The sequence below is a fragment of the Heloderma suspectum genome, chromosome 3 (genome assembly GCF_057233095.1).
Source record: "Heloderma suspectum isolate Gila_16-S chromosome 3, 16-S_ref, whole genome shotgun sequence".
Classification (NCBI taxonomy): Eukaryota; Metazoa; Chordata; class Lepidosauria; order Squamata; family Helodermatidae; genus Heloderma; species Heloderma suspectum.
The window spans coordinates 131,682,144-131,695,540 of NC_139460.1; the positions used below are offsets into that span (position 1 = coordinate 131,682,144).

The 13,397-nt window shown below is 41.3% G+C and overlaps 1 protein-coding gene across 1 annotated transcript in view; it reads right to left on the bottom strand.

The window, feature by feature from the left end:
- ATP11A (ATPase phospholipid transporting 11A) overlaps positions 1 to 13,397 on the bottom strand; it is a 139,810-nt gene that overhangs the window by 33,779 nt on the left and 92,634 nt on the right. Inside the window, exons 9-17 of the mRNA XM_084844613.1 lie at positions 11,362 to 11,426; positions 10,106 to 10,187; positions 8,332 to 8,482; positions 6,305 to 6,502; positions 4,687 to 4,860; positions 2,800 to 2,963; positions 1,628 to 1,699; positions 1,257 to 1,330; positions 618 to 721 (exon numbers count right to left, since the gene is read on the bottom strand). Coding sequence (XP_084700739.1) covers positions 618 to 721; positions 1,257 to 1,330; positions 1,628 to 1,699; positions 2,800 to 2,963; positions 4,687 to 4,860; positions 6,305 to 6,502; positions 8,332 to 8,482; positions 10,106 to 10,187; positions 11,362 to 11,426 — 1,084 coding nt within the window. The remainder of the gene's footprint in view (positions 1 to 617; positions 722 to 1,256; positions 1,331 to 1,627; positions 1,700 to 2,799; positions 2,964 to 4,686; positions 4,861 to 6,304; positions 6,503 to 8,331; positions 8,483 to 10,105; positions 10,188 to 11,361; positions 11,427 to 13,397) is intronic.

Below are 13,397 nucleotides of genomic sequence, written 5' to 3' on the forward strand. Positions count from 1 at the left end.
TGGGAGAAGATTTGGAAGGAAATTCTTCTCCAGTTCAGATTTCAATCCTAGCTGAAGAAGAATATAGGGCTTGTAGTACTCACCTGTTCTCTGAGGTGAGCCCCTAAAACTGATATTGAATTGCCAGAAGTACAGGTTTCACTGACATCAATAATACCTAATGTTCTGCGCGTAGACTCCCAGCAACATGTGCTCTGAAGGAATGGGAGTGTCAACACAATGGGCCGGTTCACGCGTCACACTAAGCCACAGTGGGTTAATTAACTTGCGGGACGCTACCTCGCATAACCTTAGAACACACCATGGGTTATTTAAACCTCAATAACCCCCACTGCCTGGGTTTGCACAACACGACAACTCACAATGTGTGCTGCGCTTGCATATTCAAAATGGTGGCCAGCACATGCCACAGCCTACCATTGCTCAAATAAACTGGGAGTCATTGCTCAAATAAGCTATGGTGGCTGATTTGATCCTGCAAACCAAGGCAATGGTTACTTTGTCTTCTGTAGTTTGTCCCATCCCACTGTAGGCAAGTCTGTACTTACAAACACCTTTGCAACTTTCTGCCTTGAATGCATACAACATAATTATGTTTGCCAGACACTGGATCTTACCACTGCATTGCGCTCAACTCTTGATCTAATCTGTTCTATTTTGCCTTCTGTTACTCTAGGAAATATAGAAGAATCTGCTCCTTTACAAAACAGAAATATTTCTCCTGAAAATGTAAACAAAACAAACTTTAATAACTGGGTTAAATGTAGATAAAACATCTCTCCTCACCAATAAAATAAAATCACATCTTCTTACAAAGCAGCTTTTGTGAAATGGGCACCTATATTAATTGACTTTTGAGAGTCAAAATTGCGAGCATGCTATTTTAAAACATTATGGAATAGTAGGAGATGGGGAAAAAACTAAGCCAGAAGCTAAAGGCCATTATTTATTTATTTATTACATTTATATCCCACCTTTTTTCCTCCTAAGAAACCCAAGGGACGTACACAATCCTCCTCCTCTCCATTTTATCCGCACAACAACAACCCTGAGGTAGGTTGGGCTGATAGTCTGTGGCTGGCCCAAGTCACCCAGTGAGCTTCCATGGCTAGTGGGGCCTAGAACCGGGATCTCCCAATTCCCAGTCTAACACTCTAGCCACTATACCACACTGGCTCTCATAAGTTAAATTTCAGACTTAATACCCAAGGACCCATGTACTTGGGTACATGGTTGTGTTGTTTTTTAAATTTTACCTTTTGCTGATTTAACTATCACACTCATCCGTCTCCTTACTGAATCAAAACTAAGGATCTCCAGTAGTTCAAAACTGAGGAAAAAACAAGCACATATTGAAATAATTTAATGTTTTATATTATACACACACACACTGTTAATTGTATATGTGAATGACCCTTGTGATATAAAAATAATATCTCATTGAAATGTCATGCTCTGGCTCAAAATCCAAACCTGTCAGACATATAGATCATCCTCAACTAAAAACAACTAAAGAAAATATTTTTGCCCAGTAAAATTTTCTGAAAACACTAAAGATTAGAAATAGTTATGCGTACAAAATATGCCATTAGTGTAGTAGTCCTACCTCACACTAAGTACAACTCACCTTTCAATGTCATTTTCTCGATTTAAAATTTCCATAAAATTGTCCTTCAATCTTAAATATGTGTAACCAAGTCTGAAAATTCAATCATAGATACACAGAGGTTAAAACAATCACATTTATTCACTCATGTCTGCAAACATACTGAGCTGTGTAATCAATTGCGTACACTAGAAACAATATTTTTATTTCATTTACAGAGCACAAACATTTTCATTTTGCTCAAGCTGGTTTAGGATTTTGTTTGTCTTGTCCTCTAACTCAAGATTTTGAGAACAGCCATTCCAACTAAGCTGTTCTCACCGAGCTGGAATACAACTCAGGTCCTTTACTTTCCATCACCAAGACACACAGTGCTCGTAGTCCCTGATCATACCCTTGCTCACCATGTATGGGTATACAGACATGCATAAATCCCTCCTCCATGACATGCATACTTGAAATATCAACACTCAGATTAGTATTCTCCTCCCCATTTGGTGTGGACAGCGGTAAGCTTTCCTTCCCCAAAAATATGGGCATAGAGGTACCTGTATAAGGACCAACTAGCCAACTGCTTGTTCTGATTCAAGTGGGGCCAATGCTCAGCTGCTTTGCATGGAGAAGGCCCCAGGTTTGAGCCCCAGCATTTCCGCCTAGGGCTGGAAAAACTCCTGCCTGAAACCCTGGAGAGCTGCTGCAGGTCAATGTTGACAATATTGGCTATATGGACCAAGGGTCTGACTCAGTATAAGGCACCTTCCTATGTTCCTAAGTCTGTCTCATAACAGATTTTCATCACATTTCAGCTGTCATCCCTGCTCCATCTATAAGGAAGAAAAGGCTTTTACATCGTAAAATATCTGCTTTACAGCTCTTGGCTGGCTGAGGAATGCTAGGAGTTGATGGGCTTTTTCTGTTTAAACATGCATAGGATTGCACCCTAAGAAATTCAAAGATACCTGTTGTTAACAGGCCCTTACTCCAGAGTAATGTTTTACATACAACCAGGCCTGACCTTTCTCGCTCTGATAATTTCCTCTGAACTCCTCAGGTCTGTTTTCCTCTCAGTCCATCTCCAACTTCAGGAACAGTTTCACAACGGTATTTCCCTTCAGTGGAGATGCTATAAAATTAAATTGATCTCTACTCTCTACAGGTTGAGAGCACAATGAATATACTATTGTGGCACATACCTTTGAATCCCTTCAACTAAAGCAACTTCATCAGGGGATGATGAAATATACACAGCAGACCTCCCTGACAGCTGAGCTTTCTTTAATCCATCCACGTTGTCATCTTCCTTTACTTGAAGAGTGTGACAAAGACACAAAGCCCGGAAAAAGAGCTCTTCTCTGTCCTAATAAATGAAAAAGGAGCTCTGCTAGTACAAAATGTCCAACTCTAAGAGAGATGGCATCAATATTAAATATTTTCTATATGTAACGAGTTCTATTTTTATGGGTAGGGTGAGGCGGTTTAATATACTAGATTGATGTGCAAGTGCACACACTACTGGCTTGGATCCTAAGATAAATTAAACGTAAGGAAGTTCATAGAAGAGAAGTTTCCCATCCCCTCCTCTGCCCAGCAGCTACCTGTGACCTCCAAAAAGCCTCTCTGGAGTGTCAGGGGATGTCCTGAATAATGTGGGATGGAGCATGGGGACCTGCTGGGTGGAGGAGGGGGCAGGGAAACATTTCTTCTGTGAACTTCCTTAAGTTAACTTATCTTAGGATCCAAGTCATTATGAATTAAGATGTCTGATGCATTTGAAGACTTATTTTCCTGTACTTCTGTACCAGTTATTTATAAGCCTATTTCCCCAGTTTCATTTCTTAGCCACAGAGGGCTAAGCTGCTCAAATACAACTCCTGTAGGCCAAAGCAGACATTACATTAAAGACGTAGCAAGCAACTACACCTTTAGTCCTTTTTTTTTTTTTTACTTTAGTGTAGCACAGGGGGACTGATCTGGACAGGGACACTAGTATGGGGAAAAGGGGGGCTTTTCACCTTCCCTGCTATGGGCCTGATCCGAATCAGGGGGCCCATGCCTGAATTTTTATTGCAAAATAGTGATCCAGCCTCATGGGCTCAGGCTGACAGAGTCTATTTATTCTGCTCTTAGCTCTCAAAGAGCTTTTTTACATGAGGCTGTTAATCTACTGTATCTGCTTTAGGTTTCATCAGAGTACTGAGATCTGAGCTCTACACAGAGAGCTTTTCCTTTCTTGCTTTTCTGCTACATAACGTCTAGGTGGCACTGTGGTATAGCAGAGTATCACAGTTACACAAATAGGAAAATACCTTTTCTTTTACTTTCAGAAATACAACCCCATTTTTCCTGCTCTAAAAAATGCCAGGAAAGTGCTCTTAAAAAAACAGAAGCAAAACAGAAGGATCATGACATCATCTAAGGAATCCGTAAAAAAAAACACATGAGTATGGAATCATGAGTGCAAAATAAATGCCTTGTGTAGAAAGGTTCAAAGAGCAGAATAAAAAGATCTAACAAGCTCTGAGAGGAACCAGCAGACTTATGCACAAAAAGGTCAGAGCAAGCTCCCTTCAGTGCCTGCTGCTACCACTGCACCCCCATGACCATCCCACTAAGTTAAAAACAAAAACACACGGTGTTCCAGGCATGTGTAGGCCTCCACAAGCTGTTGTTAACCCCACTTAGTCTCCCTAAGTTCTTCCCTCTCTCTGGGCCTGCCTGACTTCAAACTTGTTTAGCCTGGAACACCAGTGACTTGCATCAGAAGCTGCTGTGGGAGTAGATAAGGATTGCAAAGGATTTAGCATACTGAGCTGCAGCCCACTACATAATTTGCTGTCAGCCACTTTAAATCCAAGTGCTCTTATCTTCACTTTCTAGTTTAGAGAGCAGGGTGTTCTTGAGCTTTAGAAATTATTACCAGCAAATGTCCGACCAGAACATTTAATATTCTCAAAGCATAATTCTTGCCCAACAGAAAGCTACTTTGTTTAACTAAACCTTCCAAGTATCATGTTTTCAATAAATGGAACAGTTATTATTCCATCAGCATTTATTTATTTAATTTTAAGAATGCTTCATACTTTGCCACTTCCTCCTGGAGAAGAATCAATCATATCAATACCAGCACAGTCTTGGAGGATTTGCCCATTACAGATGACATCAGGCACATAAACATGCCCCTCAATGCAGCATTCTATGAACTCCATATTATTCTCTGTTAATGTCCCTGTTTTATCTGTGAAGACATATTCAACCTGAAAAGAGACATACAGAACAATTAAGGATTGAAATAACAAGGACAGACCTTGGGGTGGGGGAGCCAGCTCTCTTGATGGCTGAAGTTATGTGCGACTTAAGACTTTGTCCCTTGGCCTCCAGAGAGCATGCAGAACTTGTCCTTTCAATGATGACATTTGCTATAATGTAGATGCATGTAACACACAGCAGAAAGCTATCTATTTTGTTTTCATTAAGAATATTATCTATGTTGGTTCAGACAGAGGTTACCTATGTAAGTTCAAAATCAGACAGCAGCTTTTCAATGTAAGAAGCCCAATACTAGGTCATTATTATATCAATACTATGTGAATACTATATCACACTAGTGTTAAGCAACTATATTATAAATAAATTCTATGATCCTGCAGTATTATTTAAATGTTTAAATAAACATTAAAATACCACCACACCAACTTTGAAACTGCATAACTAGCATTTTTTTGAAATTACAACAAAGAGATCAATACCACCAGAAGACTTTGTCTTAACCAATTAGGCCTAGTTCAGATTTAATGCTAAGCCATAGTTTAGTGTAGGATTGCAGACCCTCTTTCAGCCTGAGGGCCAAATTCCAGTGGTGGGCAGGACTGAAGGCAAAAGGGGCAGGGCCAAAACAGAAGAGGCAGACCAACATTACTAAAATATTTTACTTTAAAGTCTTACTGCAGGGGGAGGGGCCATAGCTCAGTGTGATAGAGCACATGCTTTGCATGCAGAAGGTGCCAGGTTCAATCCCCGGCTTCTCCAGGTAGGGCAAGGAAAGAATCCTGCCTGAAACCCTGGAGTGTCAGTCAGTGTCGACAGTACTGGGCTAGATGGGCCAATGGTCTGACTCAGTATAAGGCACCTTCCTATGTTTCTAAGTAACTCTTAGGAGAGCCATTTCAACCTCTTACAATGGGGAAAATACTGCACAAAAGCTGGGAAACCACCAAACAATCAGTGGCCAGTAGAAAGTGGCTGTAGGCCAAAGGAAGATAGTGGGGCCATCTGGGGAACCCCAGGGGGGCGGATTGGGGCTCCAAGCAGCTAGATTTGGCCCCTGGGTTCTGCAACCCTGGTTTAATGTTATCAGATGAGCAAGTAGGAGTCTCACGTTTACGTGCTCCCCCTTCCTCTTTGTGCATAACAGCAAGAAATTTAAAGTTACTGTTCACAGTTCTGAAGAATCTACCATTAACCAATTTCATCCAAATACAACTGTATGTAGGGTTCTGGCTTATCAAAAGTTTAGATCAACAAAATGGTCTGGATGTCCCTTAAGTAAGAAAAATGATGATGATATTGAATGTCCAAGCTATGTGTGGTCATACTCCTAAATAAATTAGTCCTAGTGAAATGGTCATCTCAATCTCTCCAGGAATCTATATACCAGAAACAGCTGCTGGACTGTTACAACCCCTAACACATAATAATTACCTGTCCTAACTCTTCATTGAGGTCAGAGGTATTCACCAGTGGTCCTTCACCTGTTTCTTCATCAAACATTTCTTCGTCCCAGGTGAGAAAATAAGAACCAAGAAACTTCTGCATTTCTACTGTGACATACATGGATACAGGAATGATGTAGTTGAAAAGAACCATGAAGGCAAGAAAATCTGTAAATGCTGTAATAAACTGCCAAAGGAAAAAAAAACAAAAGCAAATAATTGTTTTCAATATATCTGCATATACTACATCTTAGACTGCACTTGTATGCTCCTGTACTGGGAGCAAGTCCTATTGCATGCCACTGGATTTACTTCTCCTGAAATTTGCGTAGGATTGTACTCTTAGACATTTATAATATATACAGGGCAGACCCACTGAAAATTCTTGCTTAGTCTTGCTTAAGACTAATAAAATTCTACCTCATCCAACATTTTTCACTGAGCTGCTTTGCTCTAGCGTGCAATATTAACATTTACATTTATGTTATCATTATATCATTCCTTATCTAAAAGAAATATATATATTTTAATTTGTAGGAATATTATGCAGGAAAGCAACACCAATCAAGGCTTTGACTTAGGCGTGATTCAAACATAATGGGCTGTTCTAGGAAACCAGCGTTTAGAGGCCAGGGTGTCCTTGGAAACCATGAACAACAGACAAGCTCCTCCTTGCCTCTTCTTCCCTCCTCTTATGAACCCAGCTGCAAAAAAAAAAAAAAAGGACCTCCTCATATCTTAAACCAGAGTTTCCTATGAAAGTCAAACTAGGAAACTGTATTTTAAGAGCTCCCTACAAAATAGGATTCAGAACTCCTGGATAGTATGCAGGAAATTCTAGTTCTTAGGTAGCTTATCACTTGTTCATTTGCCAACAACTATGGTTTATTGGTCCCAACTATGGTCCCAAATGTGGCACCACTGTGCCTGCAAGGCCAGACTGCCTGTTAAGATATATTCCCCCTCTGCCATTCACTTGTACAGGGAGAAAAAAGTCCTCCTTGCTGAAAATCGGTTGGAGGAGTGTATGAAGTGCACACACCACCAAGGACCCTTGGGGCAACAGGGGTCCTTGGCAAGGGGTAAGCCTCACCCCCCTACAGCCAATTTTTGGCAGAGGGCTTTTCCATTGCTTATACAAGCCAATGGAGCTATCTCCATTGGTTTGTATAGGCAGTGAAAAAGCCCCCTGATGAAAATGTGATGAAAAACAGGAAACAGGATCTTTGGTGGGAGGTGGGCTTTGCCTCTTCCATCTGATTTTCAACAGGAGAGCTTTTTCTCACCCCATGGAAATGAATGGGAAATTGCTCCATTCAGTTGCATGGGGATAAGGAGAGAGAAAGAGAAAGCAGCCAGAGAGAGGGTGGGACCAGAGTAATAAAAAGAAAGAGCCGGGAGGGGGGGCAGAAAGAGGGGAGAGAGAGAGCAGAGAGAAGTCAGAGAGAAGGAAAGAAATAAAAGCCAGAGAGAGAGAGAGAGACAGAGAGGATCCAGAGAGACAGAAGGAAGGAAGGAAAAGAAAAGCAAGAGCAGCCAGAGAAAGAGAAAAGAAGTCAGACTGGTTAGCGCGCACACACAAACACAGATAAGTGGGAACTTTTTACATTTTTGTGTTGCCTCCCAACCCCCTACAGCAGTCAATTTGTGATGGCACCAGGGCATGTTTTCAAAATGCTAAATATGCCCATGGGCCTGAAAATAGGATTGCACCCTTAGTTGTTTTGCTACCACTTGCCCAACCAGTAGGGGAACACCACGACCTTTTGTACTTTTTTCTGGTAGCATTACGTTGGATACAACCCAGGAAAAATGCTTTTTTATGCAGATTCTCTTGTAGGATTAGGAGCATTGCAGAGCCAGGAATGTGCAATTCTGTTTGAAATGGAAGGAATAATCCTACTCTAGATGACATTACCAAGCAATGCAGTTGTTGAAGACAGAAGTGTAGGAAAGCTGTAATTACCTGTTTATTATAAACTACATCTCTTATTAAAACTGAAGTTGTTCACATACCACATTTCTTTTCCTTTCCAATTCTGTTTTCTGATTAAACCAAGGCTCGTCACGATGTTGCTCACTTTGCCAAACGTATTTCATAACAGTATTTATTAGTGATTTACTGATCAGAATACAGAGGTATACAATAAGAAATACATTCATTGATCTGAAGCAAATGAAAGAAAACACTGTTGTCATCAGTGAAATCAATTACTTTTTTATAACATGTTTTTGATTTAGTCTATGTACATTTGATTTCCCTATGTAAGTGGGACAAACATAATAAATGAAGTAAAAAGGGGGGTTATATTCCACCTCCATTTTCTTGCAGCTTGACACACTGCAATGCAGCACACACCTGACAGCAATGTCCCTAGTCCCTGCTGGAAAATGCAGTTTTCCCAAGTACTACTGATATTGGCCAAGGGCCACTGGGTACATTTTCTAGGGGGTGTTGCGGCCGTGTGGTTTAGCATGTGCTGCACTGCAGTGTTCTAGGCCACCAGCAAGGAGATGGGAGAAGGATATCTGTCCCTCTCCTCTCCCTGCTGCTTACTGCTGGGGTACAACTACTAGCTTAAAGGAAGGGGTTTGGCAGCTGGGTGTAAGAAAGGTGGTAAATCAAATATGCATGTAGCTAAATATTGTAGAGCTTTCACTTTGGCTACATTTAATGAGCTACCATCTCAAATGCTTTGGGGAAGATTTGATGGTGTCCTCCTGCCCTTGAGGGTTTGACTGTGCAAAAACCAGGAGGCTGAATCAGTCAAACATATTCTGTTGTTTTGTAATTAGTACGCTAGAGCTAGTCAGCAAAAGATTGCTCCTTTGTTGACCACTTTACCAGGTATATCAGCCCAATTTTATATTAAATGTCTGCTGTCAGATAAAATTCCATTGTTATCATTAGTTGTGGCCAAATCTTATAGCTGCAATAAGAACAAGGAAGCAACTAATTCTCTAATGATGGAAGGTTGTTTTTGGAGGTCAACCTCTGTCTTTGTATCTTCGAGCTGATGTTATGTTTGAGTTGATGTTATTTATGTTATATTTTGTTTTGTAAATATGTTTCTGAGTGAATTTAATTCTGGTCTGTTGATTGCAATGCATTATTTTAATTTTTTTCCCAGGGTTTGGGAATGTCACTGGGTTTTTACAGCAGTCCTTGAAGCTGTAATTCCACACACACACACACAGCCCACAGTTTTATTGGCTTTGCTCTGTGTGAGCAGTAGTGTGTGTCCAGTCTTGACTAAAACAAGCCTCAAGTTAAAACTACCCTTTGAGCATATGGAAAAACCTGATTTTTCATTTTTGCTATAGCAGAACTTTGAGGAATTAATTGTATTATTTTGAAGTATTATGAACAGGGAAATTTGTATTCCAAACCAGGCAAGTATGAGTTTTTCTGACATCTCTAAATACAGATACACTGGTAAAAAAAGAAGCAGCTATGAGTACCTACAACCCTGTATGATGCAAACTCATGTTTCTTTAAAGATCAAGACAAGAACAAGCAGGGAATGGCATCAGAACTTTTGCAAAGCTAGCAATTCTAAAATGGTGACTAATTGACAACTGCATCCAAATTATTCTTAATAAACAATAAGCCAAAAAAGCCCTCATATCAAACTTAACACACAAGTAGTTCTTTCCAACTAAAAATATAAGTCATGGTTTGATTCCATACACCCCTTCCCAATTCTTATCATGTAAAGACAATTCTGTCCTTTCCCCATTCCTACCCATATCTCTCAATCACATACATATATTAGAAAAGCTGCTTTACTTTTCTACAGCAGATCGTTTCTGAGATTTTGATTGGTAGTTCAGTGCCATTTTCGTTTCCATGCCAGTGTATATAGCAACACCTGAAACAACAACAAAAAAAACACTGTTTCATCAAAAATTGTGTGTGGTGTTAATACATGTATCGCAAACAGAGAGAATTGTTACGCAATATTGTTTGTACGAATACTATGCAGGAAATGCAACTGCGGTTGTGAGCCCTGATCCAATGAGTTCATTAACGGGTGCACGAACAACCACATGTATTCAATAGTAGGGCTAAACCAAAAAAGTGGGTGTACTGGTTGTTCAAGTTCGTGAGAGTATTAAAAACATCCCTCTTTTAGAACATTTGGGACATTGACCATAGATAAATAGAAATACAGTTGTCGCAATGAAATGGCAGACACCCAAGTCGTGAATTCAGATGATGGAACCTGGGACCCAAAAGCTGTTTCTCAAATAGCAGCCCTGCCATCTGCTTCATGGCAAACTACTCCGGCAACTAGGGGACTGTCAAAAGCAGTTTCTGGTCTGACAATGGGATCTATAGCTCAAAGGAAAAGCTAAAGATTACACTGAGCATGCTTACTGAGCAAGTTTAATCACCTATTTGGTCCCCAGTGTATATATTTCAGACAGGATGGGTCTACAACAGTATAAACGGTAATTCACAGCACAATCTTAGGCAGGTGTACTCAGAAGTAGGACCCATGGAGTTCAGTGAGGCTTGCTCCCAGGTAAGTGGGTATAGGGTTACCCACTCAGGCTGAGGGTAATGCTGATCCAGGAAATATTGTCCTTATTCTCACCTAGCTTTGTTTGCCACCAGTAACATCACCATGTAACCAAATCTGATTGGCTGCATAAGGTCATGCCTTCATTACTGCATGATAGCCAATTGACTGGGACCATCCATGAGGCCAGTTCTGGGAAAAAGACAACCCAGAAAAAATGGCACCAAGTCAACAGCAGAGAAGAGTAACAATGACAACAAAACAGGAACCACAACCAAAAGTGAATATTTGCTTAATTTAGAGGTTGCTCAGCAATCATTTCGTCTCACCTCAGTCCTCAATATGAAACAATTAATGGCCCTGTTTGGAAGATCGTTTTTATTTTCTTCTTTGAACAGAAGACCCCCTGTACCACATCAGAAGATACTTCTGAAACTGAAATAGCTTTGCTGAATATGCATATCTTATCATGCACATCTCTGAATTTGCATCATTACTACTTTTCTATTGCAATATTTACCAAAGATTTTCTCGGTGTTCTTTAATGTAGCACCTCTAAGAAGCACATTTTCAGATCCCAATGGCCTGCAAAGGTAAACATTGGCAAATATTAATTAATTATCACAAGGTGGTGGGCAGGGATGGGTGGGAGTTTTTTTCCAATTCAAATGAAACATAGAATGAACAAATTCAGAAAAGAAAGATTTTCACAATCATGACATTTGGTTTAACAGAACATTCATAGAATCATAGAATAGTACGGTTGGAAGGGGCCTATAAGACCATCGAGTCCAACCCCCTGCTCAATGCAGGAATCCAAATCAAAGCATCCCTGACAGATGGCTGCCCAGCTTCATCTTGAATGCCTCTGGTGTGGGAAAGCCTGCTACTAGGGATGTACGAAAGTGACTTACCTTTTCGAGGATTCTGTTCACGAGGGGGGGGAGGCGTTCCGTCCCTCCCCCTGGAATCCTCGATGGGGGAGGAGGCGATCCGGTCCTCCCCCCCAGAAGCCTCGACGGCCAGCTGTGCTCCGCGGCGGCTCCACGGAGCAGACGGCCAGGCCCAGACCAGGGCCGTCCGCAGCCAGATTTCCGGCCACGGAGGGCTCTGGGTAAAAAACAAACAAACGCGTACGCAAATGGCGGCGGCTACAGCCGCCGCCATTTGCTTTCCTTATTTTTCGCTGTCTTAGTCTACGTCAATATTTAGGTAGACTAAGACGAAGAAAAGAAAGGGGAATGCAAATAGCGTAGTGGGCGCTATTTGCGTTCCCCTTTCTTTTCTTCATCTTAGTCTACCTAAATATTGACGTAGACTAAGACGGCGAAAAATAAGGAACACAAATGGCGGCGGCCATAGCCGCTGCCATTTGCGTACGCGTTTGTTTGGTTTTTTTAAACCCAGACATGATAGGCTACGTAAGTCTTTACGTGGCCTATCACGTCTATGGGGGGAAAAAAAGAAAAAGACCAGACTGCAAATGGCGGTGGTGGCAGCCGGTTGGATGACCAGCCGCCACCGCCGCTGGAGCCGCCACCATCCGGAACATCCGCCCCAGGTAAGTCTCGTCCCGGGGGGATCCGCGGGGGGCGGGTGGCAGGCCGTTCCGCGATGAATTTCAGTGGGCCGAATGCACTGGCATTCGGCCTCACTGAGATCCGTCGCAGAATTCTCTGACATCCCTACCTGCTACCTCCCTAGGGAATTGGTTCCATTGTTGTATTGCTCTAACAGTCAGGAAGTTTTTCCTGATGTTCAGCTGGAATCTGGCTTCCTGTCACTTGAGCCCATTATTCCGTGTCCTGCATTCTGGGATGATCGAGAAGAGATCCTGGCCTTCCTCTCTGTGACAACCTTTCAAGTACTTGAACAGCACTATCATATCTCCCCTCAGTCTTCTCAAGGCTAAACATGCCCAGTTCTTTCAGTCTGTCCAATTATGGCTTTGTTTCCAGTCCCCTGATCATCTTCATTGCCCTCCTCTGAACCCTCTCCAGTTTGTCTGCATCTTTCCTAAAGTGTGGTGCCCAGAACTGGACACAGTACTCAAGATGAGGCCTAACCAGTGCTGAGTAGAAGGGAAGTAGTACTTCATGTGATTTGGAAGCTATACTTCTAATAATGCAGCCCAGAATAGCATTTGCCTTTTTTGCAGCCACATCATATTGTTGGCTCATATTCAGCTTGTGATCCACAATTCCAAGATCCTTCTCGCTTGTAGCATAATTGAGCCAAGTATCCCTCATCTTGTAACTGTGCATTTGGTTTCTTTTTCCTAGGTGCAAAACTTTATCCCTATTAAATTTCATTCTGTTGTTTTCTGCCCAGCACTCCAGTCTATCAAGGTCACTTTGAATTTGGTTTCTGTCTTCCAAGGTATTAGCCATCCCACCCAATGTTGTGTCATATTTATATGTAAATTTTTGTAAAATGTATAGCATCCTAAAATTAATTCTCTAAATCCTAGACACAGAATTCTGCTGTCCAGTTTTTAAAAACCATTTATAATATATTCCCCAAACATAAACTGAGATAAAGATTTAGACCATTTTT